The 26,851-nt window shown below is 50.2% G+C and overlaps 1 protein-coding gene across 5 annotated transcripts in view; it reads right to left on the bottom strand.

The window, feature by feature from the left end:
- SLC43A2 (solute carrier family 43 member 2) overlaps positions 1–25,267 on the bottom strand; it is a 45,574-nt gene extending 20,307 nt beyond the window's left edge. The window contains exons 1-5 of one of the 5 annotated variants that reach the window (XM_077851778.1): positions 25,119–25,254; positions 24,047–24,264; positions 15,096–15,303; positions 13,659–13,714; positions 12,426–12,502 (exon numbers count right to left, since the gene is read on the bottom strand). In XM_077851778.1, coding sequence (XP_077707904.1) covers positions 12,426–12,502; positions 13,659–13,714; positions 15,096–15,303; positions 24,047–24,206 — 501 coding nt within the window. In that variant the 5' untranslated portion in view covers positions 24,207–24,264; positions 25,119–25,254. Of the gene's footprint in view, positions 1–12,425; positions 12,503–13,658; positions 13,715–15,095; positions 15,304–24,046; positions 24,265–24,612; positions 24,773–24,874; positions 24,926–25,118 lie in introns of those variants that run through there. The other 4 variants (XM_077851782.1, XM_077851780.1, XM_077851781.1 and 1 more) reach the window with 4 other exon arrangements.
- Between the last annotated feature and the right edge of the window lie 1,584 nt (positions 25,268–26,851).

The raw sequence follows: 26,851 nt of genomic DNA, 5'->3' as shown, positions 1-26,851 counted from the left end.
AGGCAGAGGGAGAAGTAGACTCCCTGCAGGGAGCCTGATGCAGGACTGGATCCCAGGACCCCGGGATCACGACCTTAGCCAAAGGCAGACGCTCAACCACTGAACCACCCAGGTGCCCCATTATTTTTCTTTTTATTTTTTTTTTAAGATTTTATTTATTTATTCATGAGAGACACACACAGAGAGAGAGAGAAGCAGAGAGAGAAGCAGGCTCCATGCAGGGAGCCCAACGTGGGACTCAACCCTGGGTCCCCGGGATCACACCCTGGGCCAAAGGAGGCGCCAAACCGCTGAGCCACCTGGGCTGCCCCAATTATTTTTCTTTTTAAAAGATTTGTTTATTTTAGATAGAGTGCACACACTAGCAGGGGAAGGAGCAGAGGGAGAGGGACAAGCAGAATCTGCACTAAGCGCAGAGCCCCACATAGGGGATCATGACCTAAGCCAAAATGGAAACTCAGCCACTCAGTGGACTGAGCCACCCAGATGCCCTTGTTTTTACTATTTTTTAAGTCATCTCTATACCCAACATGGGGCTCAAACTCACAACCCCGAGGTTAAGAGTGGCATGCTCCACTAACTGAGCCAGCCAGACACCCCTGTAAACGTCTTCTAACTTAGTATTCACCTTCAACATAATTTGTAATGACTGTCTGGTATTTCCTTATCTGGATGGTCTATAATTTATGCAACCATTTCTCTGATGTTGGAACTCAGGTCCTTTTTAATTAACATTCTTAAAGATAAACATATGTGCACATAGCTATTATTCCCTTAAGGTAAATTCCCAAAAGTAGAAGCATTAGGCAAAAGGGAATACACATTTTTAAGTTTTTGTGATATTCCATGCCAAATTGCCTTCCAGAAAGCTTACACCAATTGGTAACTTCCACCAGCAGCAGAGTGTTTATTTCACTGTATCCACTCTTGCATTGTGGGTGATCATTATTTTTAATATTTGCACTTTACCAACATCCTTGTTTTAAAATCCATTTATTTGATCCCTGGGTGGTGCAGCGGTTTGGCGCCTGCCTTTGGCCAAGGGCGCGATCCCGGAGACCCGGGATCGAATCCCACGTCGGGCTCCTGGTGCATGGAGCCTGCTTCTCCCTCTGCTTCTCCCTCTGCCTATGTCTCTGCCTCTCTCTATCTCTCTGTGTGACTATCATAAATAAAAAAAAATTAAAAAAAAAAAAAGAAAATGCTTTAAAATCCATTTATTTGTGTATACAGATGAAATGTATCAGTGATTGATGATTTGCTTCAAAATAGTCTGGATAGGGATCCCTGGGTGGCGCAGCGGTTTGGCGCCTGCCTTTGGCCCAGGGCGCGATCCTGGAGACCCAGGATCGAATCCCACATCGGGCTCCCGGTGCATGGAGCCTGCTTCTCCCTCTGCCTGTGTCTCTGCCTCTCTCTCTCTCTGTGACTATCATAAATAAATAAAAATTAAAAAAAAAATTTAAAAAAAATTCAAAATAGTCTGGATAGTGGGTGGAGACAGAAACAAGGCAAGGCTGGTTATGTGTTGATAACTGTTGAAGTTGCAAGAAGGGTACATGGAGCTCATTATATATTCAAACACGTTTTTTTTTTTAAAGATTTATTTATTTATGATAGACATAGAGAGAGAGGCAGAGACACAGGAGGAGGGAGAAGTAGGCTCCACGCCAGGAGCCCGACGCAGGACTCGATCCTGGGACTCCAGGACTGCGCCCTGGGCCAAAGGCAGGCGCCAAACCGCTGAGCCACCCAGGGATCCCTAACACCATGTTTATATAAACTTTTCCGGACAGCCCGGGTGGCTCAGCGGCTTAGCGCCACCTTCAGCCCAGGGCCTGATCCTGGACACCCGGGATTGAGTCCCACATCGGGCTTCCTGCATGGAGCCTGCTTCTCCCTCTGCCTGTGTCTCTGCCTCTCTCTGTCTCACAAATAAATAAATAAAATCTTGGGATCCCTGGGTGGCTCAACGGTTTAGTGCCTGCCTTCAGCCCAGGGCCTGATCCTGGAGACCCGGGAGAGTCCCACATCGGGCTTCCTGCATGGAGCCTGCTTCTCCCTCTGCCTGTGTCTCTGCCTCTCTCTCTCTCTCTGTGTGCCTCTCATGAATAAATAAATACAATCTTTATAAATAAATAAATAAATAAATAAAATATTAAAAAAACAAACTTTTCCATGATTAAAAAAATAAATGGAAAAAATTTACATTTATGGATTACTAACGACTTCGAACATTTTCTACAATTTTTAAAATCAATTCTATTCCTCATCTGTCCATTTTTCCTATCAGGATGTTAATCTTTTTATATTGATTTTTTATAGGCTTTTTAAAAAATATTTTATTTATTTATTCATGAGAGAGAGAGAGAGAGAGAGAGAGAGAGAGAGAAAGAGAGAGAGAGAGGCGAGACACAGGCAGAGGGAGAAGCAGGCTCCATGCAGGGAGTCTGATGTGGGATTCGATCCCGGGGCTCCAGGATCATGCCCTGGGCTGAAGGCAGGCACTAAACCACTGAGCCACCAAGGGATTCCCACCCACCCCTTTTTTTTTTTTTAATATTTTAGGCTCTTAATATATTAAATATAGTCACAGTTTGTCCACATACTGCAGGTATGTTTTCTTAGTTTGTCCTTTAACTTCTTCATAGTTCATGGTGGTTTTTTAACAATACAAGTATTTAATAGGTAGTCAAACTGTGTGTCAGCTTTCAGGGCCTACCTGGCATCTATGTTGGATGAAATCTCTCTGAAAAGAACATCAAGGGTGACCCTGGAAACCCAAAGTATAAACACCCCAGCAAGAGTCAATGTGTGGTCACAAAAGAAGAGCAAGAACAAGAGCAGAGAGGGTTTCCCTAAGGACATTAATTATTTTTAAAATGTTAATAATAATTGTGTGTTATCCTTTAAGCTGCTCCTTCTCTTCCTCCAAAAGCTGTCAAGCCTGCCAGGAGATTTCCCCTACTTGGTGTGCCCAGGAGCAGCTTAATTAGAGAATTTTCCTTATTATTAAATAATAATATATAATAACATGGCATAATTATATTAGTATAACATATAATAACAATAATAGCACTGTCATAACAATAGCAACTATTTTTAATGCCTACTATAGGTATTATCTTAAAAACCCTCAAAATAACCTTATGAGGTAGGTGTGACTTTTTACCCTTGCTTACTGGGTATAAAACTCTAGGATTAAAAAAGTCAAGGGACTCCCCCAAACTTGTAAGGATCAAATTTCTGTACCACTGGGCTACTCTGCCTCTTAGAAACCTTGGTTTGGTCCCCAGGGCAATTACCCTCACCTCTCATGCTTCTATTTGTTCCTTATTCAGCATTCAGTCTGCTATCCCCACTAAAGGTTTTCTACATCCCTTCTGACGCTCCGTTTGGACCTATCTGCCCACTCCCTCCCCTTGACCTCTCTACAGTCCAGGGCCGCACCTACGAGTGGACTTGCATTTGCTGTGGACTTTCTCCTGTTTCATCCTCATGTCTGTCTCCTCCTCCCTCCTGCCCTCTACCTCCTGCCTCCCAAGGAACTCATCTGCACAGAGTGGCTACTCAAGCCCTGTGATGGAGTGACTGAGCACTGAGCACTGAGCAGATTGCCCTAGTGTGGACCTCAAGGGCTAGGTGGAGTGGGAAGAACCAGCTCTGCTGCCAAGTAGGAATCGGAGCCAGTGCTACAATGACAGATGATGGGAAAAACACTCGGGCGGGGGCAGTTTCTGGATTCTGCATTCGCAACTGCACTCACAGGTGGGGAGCACAGGCCCCCTCCCCAGGCTCTGGGTGATTTTCACAGCCACGCCTGCCGCCTCTGCAAGGGCCAAGATGGCCAAGACGGCCAGAGCTGGAAGAGGCTCGCAGGGCAGAACCCGGCCTCCAAGCCGGCTGGCCTTGCTCACTCGGGGATACCAGTGGTGACTCATTCTCAGCCCCTTGGCTGCACTGTAAACAGGCCCTGGCTGTGTGACCTTCCCAGAGGGGAAAACAGCAGCTGCAGGCAGCCCCTCCCCCGGAGCTCTGGCCACAGATCACAGCTACTGGACAAGAGAACCTGGAGGCCTAGGCTCCAGAAAATGGTGAGGACAGGCTAGCCTCCCTGGAGGACCCTCTCTAAGATGCTTCTCTACTTAGGGGTCCCCAAGACAGGCCTTGGCTGGCAGGCAGGGACAGAAGGGCTACCACGCAGCCCCTCGCACTGACTTCTCAAATCAGGATCTCCCAAGCCCACCAGCTGGGGGCACACCCTGGCTCTCAGGAAAAAGCCACGGGGCCCCTTCCAAAGGTGAAACTTGGTCCAAAGATGGCTGGCATACACACCCAGAGCTCTGTACAAACTGTATAGGCCAGGATCCAGGTACCAGTCTGGACAAGCAGACTCAGCAAAGCTGGGCTATTTCCTAACCCCAAACAACTGGGCAGCTCCAAGCACACATTGCCAGGAAAAGGTCCTTGTGGTCACCTTTCCGCTTCACTGCTGTTGGGGTGGGGAGGAGGGACTCCACTCCCGAAACCACTTCGTTTGCCTTCCCAGCCAGGTCCAGCCCTGCTGATGCCTCCACTACACTTTCTGTTCACCCATGAATGTGTCATATGGTGAAGCAAATTCACAAGGCAGAACCTTTTCGATGGGTGAATTATTCCCGGGTCAATGGCGATCAGCTGGCATTTTGGGTTCTCAAGGCCCAGGAGAGAAACCAAAAGACAGAACTGGCTCCGGGCATTGGGAATCCTGCTCACCTGGCACCTAGGCTCCCAGAGAGCTAGTTGGGGTGCTGTGGAGATTTTCTCCTGGTTGTAGAAAAGGGTCAAGCAGAAATGCCAAATTCCCATCCCCTCCAGGGGCATGTGCTTCATACTACTGTACCCTCATTTGCTTCCTTCACATCTTCTCAGTATTTGAAGAGGGATAGTTATTCTGTTCTCATCAAACTCTGGTCTGAACTCCGATGGGATCATTTCTTCCTCAGATTTAAAGTCAGACTTCAATGAGTCAAATAGGAAAAGCCCACTGAGAGATTTTTCATTAAGGACCCTGACAACATTTTGTAACCACTTCTCCAGGAGGTTTCCAGCTCAGAACTCCCTGTCCCGCCCACACAAATGGGGGGCAGAGTAATGAACTGGAAAAGATACGTCCACAATGTTGGCTGCATCTGCTCCCATCTCTAAGCAACCCCAGGCCCTGGATTGCAGGGTGGCGGCCCAAAGACACCGCCTCAGCCGCAGGCAAGTGTTTGCACTCCAGCCAATGAAGTGAGTTAAACGGTTGTACAAATGTTAGACATTAGGCAAACAGACCAAAGTGTGCTGTCCAGATGTCCAGTGGGGAGGCTGAGGCTCTGCATCTCAGGAAGTACTCTGTTCCCATGATGACCTGCCACCCTCCTCTGCTGAGGCTGTCGCACTGCCCACTTCAGACCCTCTGCTGCAGAGACCTGGGAAAGCCAGTCCAACCGTCAGGCAGCCCACCTGGCATGGGATCTAGTCTTGCTCCTCTGAGCGTCCACTCTAGAGGGAAGGATCACCCACGAGTACAGATCTCTCAGGCTCTGTTGACCATCTCGCCCTGGCTTGTATGGAATAGGCATTTTGCCAACCTGTGTCCCCCCTCTCCACCAATGGGGTGACAGCTCATAGCCCTGGTCACTTTTATTTATACCACAGCCCACGCAATACAAAACTCCTTAGAACTCAGCAAGTCCCCAAATTAAGGTTTCCACGGCAATACATTCCCTCAAATTCCCAGGTTATCAGAGTGATTGTCCAAGGCCCCAATGAAGTTGTAGATTTGATTTAGGAAGCTCCTAATTGCAACCCTGAAGATTTCTTTGTCCCCCAAATTAGAACATGGGTGGGAGACACAAACAGAAAGTGCCATTGTGCTGCTAGTTCCATGTCTTTGGGAGCTGATCCTGACAGTTCTGCTTTTTAAAGGCCTGGTCTGTCAGAACGAGATTCAGCTCTACTCAGCAGAAGCCTCGGCCAGCCCTAAAACATTGCCCAAGAACTCCAGCTCCGTCCTTACTGACCTGCTTCTCATTCCCCTTTTAGGGTCTATTCTAGAAAGGAGAACCATGAGAGCCCTCATCTGAGACCGCGTGGGAGATAGCCCACTAAGATCCCTCAGGCAGTAGTGGAGGAGGAAATGACTTAAAAAGGGCTTAGAGGGGGATCCCTGGATGGCTTAGCGGTTTAGTGCCTGCCTTTGGCCCGGGGTGTGGTCCTGGAGTCCTGGGATCGAGTCCTGCATGGGGCTCCCTGCATGGAACCTGCTTCTCCCTCTGCTTGTGTCTCCGCCTCTCTCTCTCTTTCTCTGTCTCTCATGAATAAATATTTAAAAAGGTGGGGGGCAGCCCGGGTGGCTCAGAGGTTTAGCACTGCCTTTGGCCCAGGGCATGATCCTGGAGACCCGGGATCAAGTCCCATGTCAGGCTCCCTGCATGGAGCCTGCTCCTCCCTCTGCCTATGTCTCTGCTTCTCTCTCTGAATATGTCTCTCATGAATAAATAAAATCTTAAAAAAATAAAAAATAAAAAAGGGGGGGCTTAGGGAGTTGGCTCATGTATATGGAAGGGGAGTCAGCAGAATGGGGGGTGAGGGGGTGAGGGGGTGGGTGTCAGCCCCCACACCTCTGACAGGGAAGAATAACTGAGCAGTTTCTTGGTGCCTCTGGACCAAAGGTTGTAAAGCACCAGATAACATATATTTTAGGTTTTGTAGGCCATATAGTCTCTGTACAACTACCTCACTTTCCCCTATAGCACAAAGGCAGCCACAAACAATAACAGTGAGCATAGCAATGTTCCAATAAAATTGTTTAAATGGGGCACCTGGGTGGCTCAGTGGGCTAAGCATTTGCCTTCGAATCAGGTCATGATCCTGGAGTCCTGGGATCCAGCCTCATGTCAGGGTCCCTGTTCGGCGGATAGTCTGTTTGTTCCTCCCGCTCTCCCCTGCTCATACTTTCTCTCTTTCTCTCAAATTGATGGATAAAATTTAAAAAAAGAAAACCCACAAAAAACAAAACTTTGTTTACAATCCACACCTCCCATTGTAGAGGCTGCTTTTAGGCAGCAGGTGTGAGCACTCAGAAGCTGTGTGAGGTAGAAAGGCCACAGTGACCACCAAGGTGAGTACAAACAGAGCCATTAGGTGACTCCCCTCAAAATAGTTGCAAACCCTAGCTGACCAATGGGCAACGTACAACCGGGCATATGTACCAACAAAGGAAAATTATATGCGTTCCCATACCTCTTCAGGCCCTACCTTAACTACAGCCCCCCAGCTCTACCTCCTGGCAGACAGTCTCTCTCTTGCCGTCCTATACACTGCTCTCTTGTGGTATATTCAATAAACTTCTATTTCCTTTGTTCTGCCGTGGGTGAATTCTTTCATGGCGAGTGCCTCCACTCAGTCTGGGTTGCCCCACAGCTACCGGTGGTCTAGATTTAGCCCTGGGGGAAGCAGTTTGTTAACCCCTGCTCTAGGGATCCCTGGGTGGCTCAGCGGTTGAGCCTTTGGCCCAGGGCCTGATCCTGGAGACCCAGGATCGAGTCCCATGTCGGGCTTCCTGCATGGAGCCTGCTTTTCCCTCTGCCTGTGTCTCTGCTCTCTCTCTCTCTCTCTCTCTCTCTGTGTCTCTCATGAATGAATAAATAAAATCTAAAAAAAAAAAAAAATCAAAAACCAGATCTCTGCTTTAGTTAACAATCAAATGGGGGATCCCTGGGTGGCGCAGCGGTTTGGCGCCTGCCTTTGGCCCTGGGCGCGATCCTGGAGACCCGGGATCGAGTCCCACGTCGGGCTCCCGGTCCATGGAGCCTGCTTCTCCCTCTGCCTATGTCTCTGCCTCTCTCTCTCTGTGTGTGTGTGACTATCATAAATAAATAAATAAAATAATAATTTAAAAAAAAATAAAAAAAACTTTAAATAAAAAACAAAACAAAACAATCAAATGGTTTTCTTGCCTGGTCACCATGTATCCCGCGTACCTCTGACCTCCCAGTGGGCCAGTGAAGAGCAAATGCCAGTGCTTCTGCTGCAGTGTTTTTGACCTTCACACAGACCTACTAAAGGTTGATGAAAGAAACAGACCCTTCTGCAGAAAAATGCACCTGTACACACACACACACACACACACACACACACAATTTGTTTGCATATAATCTCAAGGGATGTACAGCCCTCCTTAAGCTTATTCGTTATCACCCAGAGGCCTAAAAACCCTACGGTAAGATCCCTTGCTCACTCAGAAAGAGCTAATTATTTTTTATATCTATGAAAGAGCTCTTACAAAACACTTAAAAAAAAAGATAAACAAACCTGTAGAAAAAGATACAAATCACACAAAGAAATAATTCACAGAATACAAATGACCACAAAAAAGATGGAAAAATGCTCCCACAAACAAAGAAAAACTTTTTAAAATCATGGTATATCATTTTCACCAGATCAGACTGGCTAATTTTGAAAGGACTAACAACAGCATATGGGAAAGGAGTGTGGAGAAAGGGCCAGTTTTATTCACAGTATAGGATAGAACCTGTGGGGAAAGGCCAGCAATCCCACTTCCAGGAATTTATTTTACAAAAAGGTACAGGGGTGTTCACTCCAGCATCATCAGAAAGACTGGAAAGCAACCCAAGTGCCCATCAGCAGGAACTGGTTAAATAAATTATGGTGTATCATGGTATAGAACAAGATAAAACTATTTCATAATGTAGAGTTCTTGAGTTTAAAATAATAAGGTAGATTTCAAAGTACTAGCAGAAAAACATGTGAAAGAGTTAAGTGAAAAAAGACAAGCTGTAACAGCCTTTTTAAAGAAAAATAAAGAAGAACGTTGATATATGTAGATTTTTTTTTAAATACTGAAGAGATATATTCTAAAGTGATAAAGGTGTGCTTACAGAATTTTATGGTCCATATTCCTGATATATTGATTTTAAAAATAAAAACATTTTTGGGACAAATGGGTAGCTCAGTGGTTGGCTCAGGTCGTGATCCCAGGGTCCTGGGATCGAGTCCTGCTTCAGCCTCCCCACAGAGAGCCTGCTTCTCCCTCTGCTTATGTCTCTGCTCCTCTCTCTGGGTCTCTCATGAATAAATGAATATAAAAAATATAAACAAACAAACCAACAAATATTTTTGTTTATGATCACAAAAATCCAGAAAATAAATCCTTTATAAGCCTATTAGCCTCCCCTAAATGTTACCTGATAACAAGTATAAGCTCATTTTAAGGGGAATCTGGGTGGCTCAGTGGTTGAGCTTCTGCCATCGGCTCAGGGCATGATCCCGAGGTCCTGGGATCAAGTCCCGCATTGGGCTCCCCACAGGGAGACTGCTTCTCCCTCTGCCTGTGTCTCTGCCTCTCTCTCTGTGTGTCTCATGAATAAATAAATAAAATATTTTTTAAAAACTCATTTTATTTTTACTTATTTATTCAGATTTTATTTACTTATTGGAGAGAGAGAGAGTGAGGGAGAGGAAGAAGTAGACTCACCGCTGAGCAGGGAGCCTGATGCAGGGCTTGATCCCAGGACCCCGAGATCATGACCGGAGTCAAAGGCAGACGCTCAACCAACTGAGCCACCCAGGTACCCCTATAACTTCATTTTAAAAGCTTTCTTTCGGGGATCCCTGGGTGGCACAGTGGTTTAGTGCCTGCCTTTGGCCCAGGGCACGATCCTGGAGACCCGGGATCGAATCCCACATCGGGCTCCCGGTGCATGGAGCCTGCTTCTCCCTCTGCCTATGTCTCTGCCTCTCTCTCTCTCTCTCTGTGACTATCATAAATAAAAAAATAAAAAAGCTTTCTTTCCTTTTTTCTTAAGTACTCTCTAAATCCAACATGGGGCTTGAACTCACAGAGATCAACAGTCACAAGCTCTACCAGTCAGGTGCCCCTAAAGGCTTTTTCTTTCTTTCTTTCTTTTTTTTTTTAAAGATTGTTTGAGTGAGTGTGTACATGCATGTGCTCACGTGAGCAGGAGGGGGGGCAGAGGGAGAGACAGATTCCTGCTCACAACAGCTGGGAAGTGGGAGGCTCGATCCCAGGACCCTGAGATCATGACCTGAGCTGAAATCAAGTGTCAGACGCTCGGGGAGCCTGGGTGGCTCAGTGGTTGAGTGTCTGCCTTCAGCTCAGGTCCTGATCCTGGAGTCCTGGGATTGAGTGCCGAATGGGGCTCCCCACAGGGAGCCTGCTTCTCCCTCTGCCTGTGTCTCTGCCTCTCTCTCTGTGTCTCTCATGAATAAATAAATAAAATCTTAAAAAAGAAAAAAAAGGGCAGCCCCGGTGGCGCAGCGGTTTGGCGCCGACTGCAGCCTGGGGGTGTGATCCTGGAGACCTGGGATCGAGTCCCGTATCGGGCTCCCTGCATGGAGCCTGCTTCTCCCTCTGCCTCTCTCTCTCTCTCTCTCTCTCTCTCTCTCTGTCTCTATGAATAAATAAATAAAAATCTAAAAAAAAAAAAAAAAGATCCTCGAATACTTTAAAAAAAAAAAAAAAAAAGTTGGACGTTCAATGGACTGAGCCACCCAGGCACCCCCACAGACATTCTTAAAGGTAATTCACGGTATAGTGGTTTTTATCCAGTTGTCTTATGCTTTATTACAATAAAGCATCATTCTGCATCATAGAGCATAAATTCCTGACATTTTTTATCCCAAAATTCAGAACTGCCACAACATAGGCACAATGTGACTAAAAAATGGGGATGGGCACTTGGGTGGCTCAGTGGTTGAGCATCTGCCTTTGGCTCAGGTCATGATCCTCAGGTCCTGGGATCAAGTCCCGCATCAGGCTCCCTCACACAGAGGCTGCTTCTCCCTCTGCCTATGTCTCTGCCTCTTTCTCTATGTCTCTCATGAATAAATAAATAAAATCTTTTTTAAAAACGGGGATGATGCCAGGTTTTTAATTTTCATTTTGATGAAAGTTGGTCATTTTCATGCTGTCAAAGAACAAATAAAGCCATGACTTTTGTTTCACAATTTATATAACTTAGTAGGATTTGTGTACTTTGGATAGTTGTAAAATATTTCTTACAGTTTCAACATCTGTTTTCTCCTGGGAATTTGAGAGGGAGGGGAATACAACCATTTAAAAGAAAATCTATTTGGTTAAAAAAATAGAAATAAAGAAACACAAAAAGTACAAAGTAAATCTCCCTCATATCACAGAGGGCAAAGCAATCATAGTTCCCAGAATCTGTGTTTACTCACATCTGTGTGTCACCCACACCTGCACATCACCTACACCCCAAGGATACCACATACACAGCCCATGCTGTGCCTTTCTCACCTAACACAGATTTCCCTGAACTCTCCATTTTTGCAGGCCTCCATCAGACAGTGATCCCTCTCCCCTAGGACAAAGTTAACCAAGCAAGGCATAGGAAGGGTGAACAGAAGAGGCACTAGGTCTGGCCGGGCCTGGCCATGGGCTCACAGCCTTCAGGCAAAGGGTCATGGAGATGCCAGAACCTCTTGGCATCTTGGAGCTCCTTCCCAGAAGACCAACAGCCCAAAGGCTCCCTCAGAGCTGAACGAGGGGCCCCTTAACAGCAGGACTCCTGAGTCATTAGTGGGAAGGGAAATCAGAAACCAGAGTGCCCTGCAAATGGCAATGGCAGGTACTGTGTCATAAAAAGCTTTTCACAGGGAAACTGAGGCAAGCCAAACAGAAATCTCTCTGAAGACCATAGCATTCTCACTTTTTTCCCATTGGCCAGCTCTGAAGGGCCAGCCTGCAGAGAGCTCCCTTCTTCATCCTAGGGAAGACATTTTTGGCCTTCTCTTTCTTTCTTTCAACCTGGATCTTCCTACAACCTCTCTCACCTCAAAAAGCAGCACATTCTGGAGGCACTCAAGCATCCCAAGAAAACATCTCCCTCCCCAGGGTGGCTCTCTGTACCCTGGCATTTAGAAAACTGAGAAGAGAGGCAGCCATACACTCCCCTGAGTTCTGCATTCCATTCTGGACAAAGGCAATGGTTTGGGTGGGGCGATTCTAAGGGAGGGTTGGTTTTAGGTTGCACTGTTAGCCAGAGCTACTGCAGAAAATCAGAGAAAAGAAAAGTGGGTGGCAGCTTTTTTCTCTATGCTCCTGTCTTCCCTGGGCACATGGCTAGTGAGCTGGCTTCCTCAGCACCTAAGCCAAGGTCAGCAGGCAGGGGATGGGCCTGCTCTGAGATCCATGCTCTGCTGCCTTCAGGCCTACCTACAGAACCTCCCCGGCCCAGGAGGCCATGACTGGCTTTGCTGCCAGGCCACTTCATCACCTGCAGCCCTCTCCTGCTTGGGATGTCCAGGCATAGGCAGGTAGATGGAAGCCAAAGAAAGCTGCCTCAAATTCGCCAAAAGATGACTGAATGAGAGATCTTTAACAAATCAATACTTACTGTTAATGAGGTGAAAGTCATGCACATCCCACCAAAGCCATTCAGGGCCAGGGAAACGAAGATGAGCACAGAAAGAGCTGGAAGGAAACAGAAGGTTCACAATCAGGGAACCACAGCAGAGCTCCAGGGAGGCGAGGGCCTGGCCTAGTACCTCGCAGGGAGCAAGCAGAATGGATGACATGCCATCTGGGGTTAGTGACAGACACCTGAAGAGCTGAAACAGCCTCTTCCTCACCACCCTCTTCTCCCCTATTTTACAGAGCTTGGACTCTGCATCCCCATCCTCCTTTCTCCACTAACCTCAGCAGCAGGCCAGAGGCCTAAAGAAGCTGCTTCACTGAAACCAAAAATACAGGTGCTCAGAAATTAGTGGATGGGCCTGGCTAAGATTCTGGCAAAACTCAAGTTCTATTATGGTGTTTGTTCTGCAAGTCCTTGAAGCAACAGCTCCACCTGAATGGCGTTGGGGACCAGCTGGATTCCAAATCACTTTTTTTTTTTTAAAGTAGGCTCTTGGGTAGCCCTGAACCCACTGGCTCAGTGGTTTAGCGCTACCTTCACTCCAGGGTGTGATCCTGGAGACCTGGGATGGAGTTCCACATTGGGCTCCCTGCATGGAGTCTGCTTTTCCTTCTGCCTGTGTGTCTGCCTCTCTGTCTCTCTGTGTCTCTCATGAGCAAATAAATAAAATCTAAATAAATAAATAAAAATAAATAAATAAATAAATAAATAAATAAATAAATAAATAAATAAAAAAAATAGGCTCTATGCCTGATGTGGGACTCGAACTCCCAACCCAAGATCAAGGGTCATATGCTCTTCCAACTGAGCCAGCCAGGTGCCCCAGCTTCTAAGCTATCTGTATAGTGCTGGCCTGGGCTGCCTCCGAGGACTTAACTCCCAACTTCTGCACAGCCCCTCAGCTGGTCTGGTTCTTAGAACTCATCTCAAGTTGGCATCAATGAAGCCATAGAGAACTGGCCTGACTTGGTGATGAGATGGCAGTATTGTACATTCTAGGAGCTTCTCTCAGACATCTGTCTAGGGTGATTGCTCTCTTACCCAGCCACCCATTTAAGGTAAGTAGCTGAGTGAAGGCTAACAGGCATCCCTTCTAACTTAAGCAGTGAGCACCAGGATTGGCATGGCTTTCTAGAGCAGGTGGGCGAGGAAACCCCTCTGGGTACTTTCTCCCCAGCCTCTGACAAAAGAGTAGAGGAAAAGCATACTCACAGTTTGGGTTACTTGCTCCATATGCAATCAGCAAACAGGAGACAGCAAAACAGGCACTAAAAACAAACAGAAATAGTACATTATTTATTATTATTGTTATTGTTTATAGTGTTCTTTGGAAGTATTTACTATGGGTCAGATCCTTTCAGAAAATATACATTCTTTTAATTTAATAATTTTAAGGAGTATAATTGGCTCTGTTTTACTGATGAATAAAATAAAACAAAACAAAGAAAGAAAAAATCTACCTTCTCAAAAGTATCATAGCTAGTTGGTGTCTAAGAATTCAAGGCCCAAAGGCAGATGTGATAAACACCATGTTGCATCATCCTCTCCCATCCACAGACTGGAAAAGCTACGGTTCTGAAGTGAGAGGGTACAATCTATTACCCAGGTTCCTATGTCCACTCTGCCAGGGGAGCAACAGAAGCCCACTGAGCATGAGGGAGAGGAATGGCAGCTTCTGAATCCTCACTGCTTAGCTCTGTCCTAGGGACAAGGGCCTCTTTTTTTATTTTATTTTATTTTATTTTATTTTATTTTATTTTATTTTATTTTATTTATTCATAAGAGAGAGAAAGGTGGGGGGGAGAGAGAGAGAGAGAGAGAGAGAGAGAGAGAGAGGCAGAGACACAGGCAGAGGGAGAAGCAGGCTCCATGCAGGAAGCCTGACGTGGGACTCGATCCCGGGACTCCAGGATCAGGCCCTGGGCTGAAGGCAGCACTAAACCGCTGAGCCACCTGGGCTGCCCGACAAGGGCTTCTTAAGTTCCAAAGAATGAATGAGATTGATCCCCTCATCCATTCCCTTCATGGTCTCGGGTCTCACCCATTGCAAACCCCTGCCCTGCAGATGATCATTCTCAGTGTGGTTGCTCTGGGGAAGACTGTGGCCTGAAAGGAACAGCCACTTGCTGGACTGACTCTGAGTCTGGCAGCCTAGAGCCTGATAGACCAGGGACACATACTTCAGAAATGCACAAGATGATCCATTGGAGTGCTAGGAGTAGCAGAAATAGTAGGACTTCTATTTTATAATTTTTAATCTTTAATTGACATTTTTTGTTCATGCATTATAAAGCACATAGAGCATTAAGACTGGCACACACATATGTAATTGACAATTCTGTGCTTGTATTCAAACTTTTTTTCCTGATGGAGGCATAAGGTCAAAGAGACTGTGGAGACCAGTATTCTTAATGACAAGCAACTGCAAGTCTTCCCAGGCAGGCTTGGGGCCCTGAACCTTTTTTATGCAGTACTGGCACACTGCAAGGATCACAGTAACTACTGGCTTGGGGGCAGAATGGATGGGAACCCCATTCCAGGTGGGCATATAGAGAGCTCCACAGTGCACCTGCTAGCGGGTACCAGGCTTCCCTACAGTAAGGATCTCAGCCCAGGAGCCATCTGCCCACTCCCGACCCCTGCACTGACCTGCCCAGCAGCCTGAGTTTCCTTGGGCCGTATTTGTCCATGACGATGCCTAGAGGCAGGGTGATGGCACTAAGCAGGAAGGAGCCTACGGTGAAGGCCAAGTTTAGCATCTCATCCTGGGCCTTGCAGCTGAGCCAGCCATTCATCAAGCTCATCTCCTCGTGCTCCGGCTCGGCTGTGCCCCCAACTGTGCCGTTGCTGACCATCTCTGGGTGTAGAGAGGGAGGGAAACTTGGTCACAGGGTTGAGGCAGGGATTTCCAAAGATCAGAGGAGCAGATGTATATTCAGACCCCACTGGAAATGTCAGGGCTGGTTGTGGCTACCCCAAGCAGGCTTGGCTGTCCATCTGGCTCAAGCCCCTTGGAGCAATAACGTAGAGGCTCTTGTCTTTGGTTGGGAGTTCGCAAACCCTCTGGAAAATCCAGTAAAGGAAGCTATGCTCCTCCTCAGAAGACGCACACAAAGGCTTGCCCACAGTTTCAGGGGTTTCACGTGTCCCTTGAAGCAGGCATGAGCCCCAGGTTGGGATTCCCATTCTAGAGTAACACATCTGAGTAGGCCTCAGGCCCCAGGCTGGCCAAAAACTTCTCAGCAGCTCTGGCATGGAAACAGACTGTAGCCAGTCTATCAGTGCTCAATCCTAGACCACCTGGGAAGGACAAGCTGCTGGTGTCCCAGCAATGCCCTGGTTCTCCTCGGTCCATGAAGGGGAATCGTGAGCAGGCCTCCTGTACTGCTAAGTATGGGAATCTGCCACCTTCGCCCTGCTTATTTTCACAGCATCAACCACCACAGATAATGTGCCATGGAACCCCTTGGAGAAGTTTTTTAAAAATAGTCTCAAGTCGGGCAGCCCCGGGGGCGCAGCAGTTTAGCGCTGCCTGCAGCCCAGGGTTTGATCCTGTGGACCCTGGATTGAATCCCACGTCAGGCTCCCTGCATGGAGCTTGCTTCTCCCTCTGCCTGTGCCTCTGCCCCTCTATCTCTCTCTGTGTGTGTCTATGAATAAATAAATAAAATCTAAAAAAAAAAAAAAAATAGTCTCAAGTCATTTGCTTTCACTTGTTGAGGTCCATGATTTGTATTTTTCTGGCTGGGGTCAAGTGCTGCTGTCCCATCTGGCCACACCTGTGCTGCCTGCAATCTCAGCTCTAATCACCCCTCCAAAGTCCACCAGCACCAAGACAACAAAAAAAGCAGCTGAAGGCGGGAGGGTGGAGCACAAGGCCGGAAGTTTGGCAGAGGAAGCCTCTCCTCTCCTGCACTGCTAGTTAGAGATGCTGACTAATCCTACAAGAGAAGCAGCCTCTGATTAGATGCGAGGTCACACTGGGAGAGTCAAGGAAACACCTCTTTCCTGATAACTGCCTGCCTCCTGATTGCGGCCCTCTGGCGCCAAGGCTGTAAAGCTGAAGTCTGCAAAGGCCTGCCCAGGCTTCTCAGGGCTGCCCCAAGGTCATGGAAAAGGATGCACTTAGGGTGAATCATGCTATATGCCAACCTCTCACCAACCAGCCCTGCTGGGGGCACATGGATTGAGGGTGAGGTGCTAGAACCTGGCCCCTGGGTTCCAATTTTGGTTCCTCTACTTTCTCCTCATATAACTCTGGAGAAATGACTTAAATCTCTATCTAAGTTTCCTCATCTGTAAAATGGCAAAATACAGTAGTAGTATCTACCTACTAGAGTCTGGTGGAAGATAAAGGAGAAAATCCAGACAACATGTTAAAGCACATGCAGACATAAAAAGTGCTCAATAAACAACAACTAGAAGTTACTATCACTATTTTTTTTTTTTTGTTACTATCACTATTACTAAATTATGGGAAGCTTAGGATGGTGCAACTGGCTGGCAGCAGAGTTGGATAGGAACTGGGTACAGGGTTCTACAACTATGTGCTAGTGTAGCATGACTTTGCATCCAGACTCCCATTGGGCTGGGGGCCTGCATGAGCCCCAGGTGTACTCACTAGGTCCTGGTGTACAGTAGATGTTTACTGAATGAAGGAAGACAATGGAGTCAGAGCATGATGGCCAAGAAGACACAGAGAAAAGAAAGGAAGTAGGATGTATGGCGCCAAGGTGAAGATAGAGGGGATTTAAGCAGATAAAAGGCACAATGTCAACCTCCTGAAGTCACAGAAACAAAACCTCACAAGCCAGATTCTCTCCCACCCCCAAACCCTGCCACTTTGTTTCCTAAAAGAGGCCCCGCTACCCTGACAGCCAAAACACATGACAAATAGGATCATCTGAGTCCATTAGCATCCAGGTAAGAACCACCACACACACTGCCTCAGCTGGTGGGCCTGAGCTGCTTATTCACTGTGGGTAGCTTCTGCAAAGGTGGAGCTGCCTCTCTGGCCCGCATGACCTGCCACAACAGGAACTAGGGGACAGGTCTCCACATGGCCACGGCCATCTCCAGGTTTGTGTGCAGACACAAGCAAAACTACCCAGGTATCACAGTGTGGACAGGGGAAGAAGACACCTCAGGGTCTGGGATCACTGGCCTGTGAACCCAGACTGTGGCCACACAGGGCCTGGAGCCCACGATTGCATTAAAGAACACAAAAGAACTTGAACAGCTGACAGCATTGTCACTGAATAGAGGCTAGAGGGTACCCGCTCCCAGTCTCCCCAGAGCTGGACCTCTAAATCCAAAACTGTACTCACCACAAGGGAGAAGACAGATCCCGAGGCAATGCACTCAAGGCAGTCTCTCTGATTTGCTGTAACTGGGGGTGGCAATGGAAAGATCCTGAATTGTTTAGACGTAAGTAGACAGGGGAGCTCATGAGGAGAGAGGCGGGAGTGGAGGGAAGGAAGGGTTATCTGTCTCCCGTCCTTCATTCCAAAGAGCCACTAAACACAGAAGCAGAGACTCCTATCCTCTGGGCCACCAGCTTTCTCTCCTTTAAAAACAATCCCTGCCAATCCCTGCCAAAAACAGGCCTGCCTTAGCCCTCTGCCCTCCTGCCTCTAGGCAGTGATGTCCAGCAACAGATAAGTCTGGGGTAGGGGTCTCAGTGGCCTTTCTCGTCTTCCAGTGAAGCAATGCAAGAATATCCCTTGCCCATGGAGGGGACCAAATCTTCAGTGATCCCAGCTGTGTTGGCAGTAAACAGCTCACATGAATAATCCCAGACCCAGCAGATGCCCAAATACAGCCGTACCCAGGCTATTCCTCTCCCTCTGCTCCCACCTGGGCCACTGCGGGCCAGGAGAGACACAAACAGATAAGCACCAGGAAGTGTCAAGCCCCGGGGTATCCCTCTGCTCCCAGCCCAGAGCGCAGGCCTCATCCAGGTGCAGCCTGTTGTGTATTTCACCTGCACCTGTTTATCAAACAGATGCCTCCTCAGTGGGCGGCCAGTGTGGCGTGGCCCGGCCCAGCTGGGGAAGGTGAACCAAGAGGACAGGCAAGGAATTGGTACCGCCAGAGTGTGCTGAGTCGTTGTGAGGCTGCTGGGGCCAGGGCCAGGAAGAAAGAACAATGCTGGTGCTGTTCAGCCCTCCTCACAGAAGACTCACATGTAATCTGTGCAGTGAAAGTAGGGGACAAAAGGGGGTGCTATGACCCTGCTCAGTCTCCCCTAACATCTCTGCGCCAAAGAGGGGGCTCCCTCTACCCCAGAAAAACAAAGGGAAAGGGAGCCCAACAGCTGGCCACATGATGCTTAAGGGAGCAAGGGGCACCGGCCTGGAGGCTCCTCCAAATTCCTGAGCAGCCCTCTTCTCTGCCCGACTGCTTACTGAGTCCCTCCCCAACCCACCTAGGATGCAGGCCCCCAGACCTCCCTGCTGATGATGGTCCCTGCCCCAGGATCTCCTGTCTCTTTCCCAAATCCTTAGTCTATCCGGCAACAGGAAGCAGCATCTCAGTCCAACAGGGGGATGTAGGTGAGAGGTCAGCCTCAGACACAGCAAACAAAAGGCAGGACACAGTCAGTTGGAGGGCCTCCTGGGTAGGCCAGGGCCTAGCCCCCAGCTGTGGCTGCAGAGTGCCTGTGTGTGCCGGCCACTGTACTCCGTGGTATTCGATCCATGTCACTTAGTGCTTTCTCACCACCAACACACACACTCCACACCAGGACACCAGGAGCTTTGGAGCAGCCAAGCTGTTTGCCCAACATCTCACAGACAGTACATTATGGAGAAGCTAGACTTGAATCCAGGCTGCTTTTAACCTGTAGGCTGTGCAGATGCTGAACTACCTAGTTAGAGGCTTTCAAGAGAACGTGCTGAGGGAATGGAAACAGCGCGAGGCTGTCACAGAGTCAGGGGTTGTGCTAGGCAGCCCTTAATGACATCCAGTGGGAATGAGACTGCCCTCAACATCCTCCTTGAAAGTCAACCCAAGCCGGACAGAACCTTAATGCAACACCACGAAGGCAGGTGGGGCCAGCGGACGTTGGGGAGGGAAATAGGGTCATGAAATGGGAAGAAGAAAGGTAGGGCTGGTAGGAAGTGCTGAGGGCGCCAGCTCCTCTCTGTGACACATTGTGAGGCCGTGGGCACCAGACCTTCTTACTCGTTGCTAGGGAATTTTTTTTTTTTCTTTAATCCAAAATAAACTGGGGGGAGAGGGAGAGTAGAGGGAGTGGAAACAGTCACATTCACAACCATACAAGTAAAAGGGTGGGTTTTCAAAAGCCATCAAAAGCCAGCAGCCTTTGGGTGAGAAGACCACTAAAAGATAGCCTCCAAGCAGCCGGGACTATCTCCTGTCAACATCTGCAGCCTCGGCCCACCTGCTGGAGACCAGGCGTGGCTCTGCCTCCCGGCCCTATGGCAGCCCCCTCTGCCCTCTCTGGGCCCAAGGGACCAGCTTCCTGCTTTGTTTCATGAGGGGTACAACTCCCCTGCCACCACAGGCAGAGAGACTGCAGCAGTCAAGAGCACAGAACTCAGGTCTGCCTTGGTGACCACGGATGAGCAGACTGTGACTTCCTCAGGTGGAGACCACAACTCCCACCCTCACCCCACGCCCAGTATGCAGCAAGACCTCAACAATTCCTAAGAGTTTGTCTGTTTATTTATTTATTTTAAAGATTTTATTTATTTATTTATTCATGAGAGACAGAGAGACAGAGAGAGAGAGAGAGAGAGAGAGGCAGAGACACAGGCAGAGGGGGGATCCCTGGGTAGCTCAGCAGCTGAGCACCTGCCTTCAGCCCAGGGTGCGATCCTGGAGTCCCAGGATGGAGTCCCACATCAGGCTCCCTGCGCGGAGCCTGCTTCTTTCTCCCTCTGCCTGTGTCTCTGCCTCTCTCTCTCTCTCTGTGTCTTTCATGAATAAATAAATAAAATCTTAAAAAAAAAAGAGAGACAGAGGCAGAGGGAGAAGCAGGCTCCACGCAGGGAGCCAGATGTGGGACTCGATCCTGGGACTCCAGGATCACACCCTGGGCCGAAGGCAGGTGCTAAACTGCTGAGCCACCCAGACATCCCTTCCTAAGAGTTTAGTAGGTGAACTGATTGTCACCTTCCTCTACCTCTGTCACTTCTTCCTGCCTTGAGAATAAAATCCAACTTCCCCAAGTGGCCTCCTAGGCCCTGTGGGCCCTGGCCACTTCCCACCTCTTCTTGCCCCCTCCTCTCCTGACTCACCCCTCTTTGCCCTCCACACTTCTGCCCTTCTATCTACATTGAACCAGATCCCCACTGTTGTTCTCCTTCCTGGCACCCTGCTCTCTGCTGGAGTCCAGACCAATTGAATGTACACGATCTGTGTGTTTGATGCTGGCAGACTACAAACTCCCTGAGGGCCAAGATTGCTCCACACCCCTAGCACAACACTTCAATAAACATTTACTGAACATGAGAAGATTAACAGCCCCCTGACCTGACCCTGTCCAAGCGGGCTGTCAGATGACCAAGAAAATGAACAAAGAGGTCAAGAGCGGGTAGGTACGGCAGTCATCCGGAGGCCAAAAGGACACAGTTCTGGGAAAGCCCCATTCTTCCTGGGCTGGGAAGCCAGTCAGCCTCCTACCTACACCAGGGGGGCTGGGGAGGCAAGGCCCAAATGCCCCGCACCACTCCTTATCAATCTCATCCGGTGGGCAAGGCAAAAAGAGCTGAGAGGCAACAGAGAAACAGGCTCTTTCCTTCTCCCACCTCACCATGCTGGAACCCAACACTGTGCCCATGGCCAAATTCTGGCTGGAGTCCCGAGGAGCTCTGAGAACCTTTCAACAGGTTCATGCCAATTTTCTTTAGAGAACGAACCAAAGCAAAGGTCCTACAAGCAACAAAAAGCTGATGAATTTGCATCTCAACCAGCTACAGACCAGCCAGCTAGTCAGCTCGTCAAGTTTAATCCAATAAATTCCACAAACGGCCCAACTGCTTCTCTGCAATTCACCCATCCACCAAGTTTGAAAATATTAGGCCTAAGCAGAAACCTTGACCCTAAATCCTCCAGGCACTCCCAGTAGGCAAGGCATAGAGGAGACTCGTGCCTCCAAGAGGCAGCAGGCTACTTGGACTCCAAGAAGCAAGGAGCAAGGAAGCCAGAGAGATAAGCTATGTGGAATCGGCAGAGCTGTCCGGTAAGAATGCTGGGTCAGCAGGTTTGCCAGGTAGTCAGAAAAAACAAAATCACAGGCAGGAGCAAAGGCACGGATAAGAAGTTGATGTTCAACCTACAACCTGACCCTTCACCTTCACTTTGGTTTATAGAAGGGACGGGTCAAGCCTCTCATGGGCTTCAACACCAGCTCAGCACTGTGTCGGCACAATCTCTGTGACTCCTCCCACTTAAACGGAGGAAGAAGCCAAGGTTGAGGCAGGAATGAAGTGACCAGCCCCAGTGCTGCCAATGCCATAAAATAACTTAAATCAGTGGACAATCTCAGAAAAACCCAAGAATCTGACCTTCCACAGTAGGTCCCCCTGCCTCCCTCTCAAATCAACCACAACAGTCCCTCAGTCTGGACAAGATGCTAAAAGCTTCATCTGGTGGGACGCCTGGGTGGCTCAGCGGTTGAGCACGTCTGCCTTCGGCTCAGGTCCTGATCCTATGATTTGGGATCGAGTCCCACGTCGGGCTCCTTGCGGGGGGCCTGCTCCTCCCTCTGCCTGTGTCTCTGCCTCTCTGTCTCTGTCTCTTATGAATAAATAAAATCTTTAAAAATAAATAAATAAATAAATGAATAAATAAATAAATGAATGAATAAAAATAAAAATAAAAGCTTCATCTGGGGACGATGATTTTTAAAACCCTGGGTGCAGCCTAAAAGAATCCATCAAAGAAGGAGGCAGGAAGGGTCAGGATCTAAAAGGGAGAAGAAAGGAGAGAGGAGGAGCCAAACACCCCAAACTGCTCCTTCTACAGAGTCATTAATCTGCTAACATCTCTTAGGCAAAGCAGAAATCTCGTTCAAGGAACAAGGTCTGAGTGACTCTCTCATCTCCCAAGACTTCTTGCTGATGTGCAGAAAGGCCTGCCAAGAACCCTTTAGGCTATTAGGAAATATTTCTGAGTAGCTAAAGGCTAAAGGTTATAAATGATACACTCCCTGCCCTCTCCCAGGTGGCCTCTGCATCCCCTCCATTTCTCCTGCCCTTAACCTGTTCAGCAAAGCTTCCCTAGTGACTGAAACACTCAGGAATCTCCTGGGACTATCAGGAAAGGGAGAAACAAGGACAATTCTACATGGGGTTACAGGCAGCAGGAGCTGGTCTAAAGCTTTTGTTTCCCCCCACTTATTTTTTTTTAAGATTTTTATTTATTTATTCATGAGAGAGAGAGAGAGAGAGAGAGAGAGAGAGAGGGGCAGAGACACAGGCAGAGAGAGAAGCAGGTTCCATACAGGGAGTCTGATGTGGGACTCAATCCCAGGACTCCAGAATCACGCCCTGGGCTAAAGGCAGGTGCTCAACCACTGAGCCACCCAGGCGTCCCCTTCCCCCCCAATTTAGAACGCAAGGAAGAAAAGGCATGCCAGTGGTGTTGATTCAGAGGGTCAAACTTGAGCTATCTCCCTCTAAGGGGACTCACGGCGGCTGGATGGCAAAGGCACTGGGAAGAGACATTACCGAGTTCAACTGCTAGGTAGCCACTGCTGGGGACAGCAGAGGGTAGAGGGAAACACTTCTAATCAAGGTTACCTAGGACAGGGGTAAGACAATAGAGGTGGGGAGCCACTTGGATCCTACTGTTTGGTTTAATCTACTGACCTTCAGCAATGAAGATCCTGGAATGGGGTCAAGGGGGTGTGAAGGCAGGGATGCAGGGTTAGGTATCTTACAGACAAGAAGCCTCAGCCTGCATTCAGCAACACCAATGGTGTGGCAAAGGGAGAGGACAGAACTAGTGTTATTTCCCTAAATACCCTCTCGCCTCTCCCAATGACGGCAGGCAGACAGAAGGCCATTGGGAGGACATTTCCTTTGGAAAATCATAAAGCGGCAAAGATTGACAAGAAATAGTAGTTGACATGCCCTTATGAGACTCCATGATGGCCAGACTAAAAAACCATCTAGATTCTAAATGAATCTTCTATGGGGTGGAAACCAAGCTACTTCCTCTCTCTTGCTGCACCCCAGCTACTGAGTCAGGAGTTCCTCTTTCTCACAGTCAGAGAGCAACATATTCAGCGCGAAGGAAGTGATGTGCTACGCACTGGTAGGAGAGGAGTTCAGCAACGTTCCTAGGCGGTGGGAAGAACACCCTGGACTTTGGTGGTTCTGGCTCTACCGGGAGTCCTCAGCTGTGTGGCCTCGGGCAAGCCAGAAGATCTGTCTGAGCCTCAGTTTCCTCATCCACAAAACAGGGCCAATGACACGTACTCAAAAGAACTGGCTGAGAATCAATCAGATGGGGTTTCTGCTCAACGGCAAGTGCTGCGCAGCGAGGTGGTACAGCTGCCGGGTTTTCTCTGCCGTTTTGCCCTCTCCCAAAGCTCCCGTCCCCGGAACCATCCCGAGCCCCCGTCTCACCTGACTCCGTACACAGGTACGAGTAAAAGCCCTCCGACTTGAGCATGATGAGCAGCGAGCCCCAGCCCAAGAGGACTGCCGAGAAGAGGAGATTTTCCAGCACGGCTGTGCAGGCCATCCACCAGCGGCGCCGATGGGCAGTGGCCAGGGTGGGCGCCATGGCGCGGCGTGGCGCGGCGTGGCGCGGCGGCCTGGCTCCGGTTCCGCTCGGCAGTACCCTGCACACAGACCTCGGCGTCAGCGCCCGGCCTGGCCCAGCCCGTGCGGCCAAGCCGGGCCCCCGCCGCAGCGCGCGGGGCTCGTCACCCCTCCGCGGCCCAGGCCGTAGGTGCGCGCGGCCAAGGAAGCCCCAGCCCGGCCAGGGTCCTGCGCACCCTGCCCGCGGCCGGCTCGTGCGTCTGCCGTCAGCCGCGGGACAGCGGCCCCCGCCGGCAGAGACCCCTCTCCCTCGGCTCGTCCCGAGGTAACCTGAGGCACGGGAACAGGAGGGACCACCGCACGCTCAGGGCTGTGGAATTAGTCCTGGCTGTCCGCAGGTGTGACAGCGGGTGGGGAGGTCCGGATACCTGGGCAGGGCCCTACCCGACGGTTGCCACTCCCTGGGACCCCGACGGGTGCCCGCCCGCACTCGAGACCCTTCCCGGTAGCCGATTTCTTCAACCACAAGATCCGCGCACCGAGCCCGGATCGGCCCGCCCCCGGCCCGCTCATTGGCTGACGGCTGGAACCTGCAGCGCCATTGGCCGCTGTCTAGGTCGCTAGGCGCTGCGGCCACGCGAACCCCGCATGGGAGAGGCGAAGCCGGTTCAAACCGGCAGCGCGAGCCACCTGCGCGACCCCCGGCCTGGGCTGTTTCCTCGGCATTCAGTCGGTTCCCAAGGAGGCGGACTCCAGTCCCGCCACCTCCCAGCTGCCTTCTCTATTCGTCGTCTCTTCCCCGCCGTCTCTTCATTGGTCTCTTTCCTCTCATAGGCACACGGCCTCTCCCTACGCCCCGATTCGTGCGCCTTCTGCCCCCCGGCACCTCTGCACAGGACCCTGCTCCCCGACCCCCAGCCCACTCCTCTCCTACCTGCGCGTATCGGGCCCGGCCGGCGCCTTTTCTGCCTCCTTTTATTCCAGCGCTTTTATTCCGACCCCAAGATAAAAACACTGCCGCACGCTGATTGGCCGAGCAGAGGCTGGAAACAGGCATGCACCAATCAGCAGCCACCCGCCCGCCCCGCGGCGAGCAGAAGCCGGTTCCGGCCGGACTTGGAGACAAACAAGAGAGCTGGGGGGGTCGGGGGTAGCGGCGGCTGGGGCTTCTCTTCTACCGCCTTAATCTGGAGTCACAGCCGGTCTGGGAATCCCCGGGGGCAGTGCCCGAACGCCTCTCCAGAGCCTCACTCCGAAGCCTCACTCCGAACCCTACTTGGGTTCGGTTCCCCCGCCGACGTTCCGGTACCCCCGGACTGCATGCCGGTCTCCCTCGCACAGCCAGCTGGGCTCTTGCACTCGGTTCTGCGCCGTCCTGCTTCTGTGGTCCTCAGCTCTGTGCTCTGAGTGGGTCGTTCCGCTCCCGCCGCCTCCGCCGCACAACGCTGCCATCCCCGGCGGCCTCGGGCTTTGTGTTCTGATTCCTCGCTCGCCTGCCCCCAAGTGTCCTCCATCCAGGCGCTGTCTGCACATCCCGGATCCCCGGACCCCTGTCTCGGCGTGGTGTGCCTCTTGCCTGCTCTCCGGATTCACAGACCTCTCTCGGGGGGCCGTTTGCCTGGCCCCTGGAAGATGTCGGGGATCCCTAGGTGGGAGTTCGGAACCTGTCTGCACCCTAGGACGGTCCTCTCCTGTCCAGGCTGCCCCCCTCCCCGGTTCCCGCTGCCTTTGGTCCCCTGGGGGATCCCCACGCAAAGTTGACCGACCCATCTCCATTGTCCTGCACCACCTCCACTCCCCCTCCCGTCCCATTCCTGGACGTCAACTTCAGGGGCCCTCTCTGCTCGGTGACGCAGCGGGCAGCGCCTCCGGGAGGCGCGTGGAGTCGGGAGGGCTCGGGACTTGCAGTCTGGAGGACCGCTAGGGCAGGGGATGGAGCCCGAGCACCGGACACTGGGCATGGGCAGCCCGGCGGCATGTCCCTGACCGGAGTCGCTAGCCCGATCTCAGAGGACCCTGGGTCTACCCCGCGAGTCAGCTAGGTCTCCCTGGCACGCTTTAGGGGCCTCAGCAGTCTCTGGTTTCACGTCCCCGAATCCGAGTGCGCCCCCTGCCGTCGGGAACCCACGGAGAGCCATCTTGCTCACACCCCGCCCCGCGCTGTGGGCGCTGTGGGCGCCGTGGGCCCCGGGGCAATCCTAGTGGTTACCCATCCGGTTACCCACCCCGCGGAACCTCACCTACTCACTTGAGACTGCCTGCCACTCGCTAAAACCAGTATTGCCCTTCCTCCTTACAGCCTCTTGCCTGAGGGACGCCTCCAGGCAGCTGTTCCACACACATCTCTGAACTGTTTCAAATATAGTTCTAAAATAATTCACTTTTGGGACGCCTTCGTGGCTCAGTGGTTAGGCGCCTGCCTCGGCTCAGGTTGTGATCCAGGGATCTGGAATGGAGTCCTGCATTAGGCTCCCTGCAAGGAGCCTGCTTCTCCCTCTGCCTATGTCACTGCCTCTCTCTGTGTCTCTCATGAATAAATAAATATTTTTTTAAAATTTTTATTTATTTATGATAGTCACAGAGAGAGAGAGAGAGAGGCAGAGACACAGGCAGAGGGAGAAGCAGGCTCCACGCACCGGGAGCCCGATGTGGGATTCGATCCGGGGT

Source organism: Canis aureus, chromosome 16 (genome assembly GCF_053574225.1).
Source record: "Canis aureus isolate CA01 chromosome 16, VMU_Caureus_v.1.0, whole genome shotgun sequence".
In the NCBI taxonomy this organism is placed as follows: Eukaryota; Metazoa; Chordata; class Mammalia; order Carnivora; family Canidae; genus Canis; species Canis aureus.
Note: the sequence above shows the minus strand (reverse complement) of the source record. Positions and strands in the feature narration are given on the sequence as shown.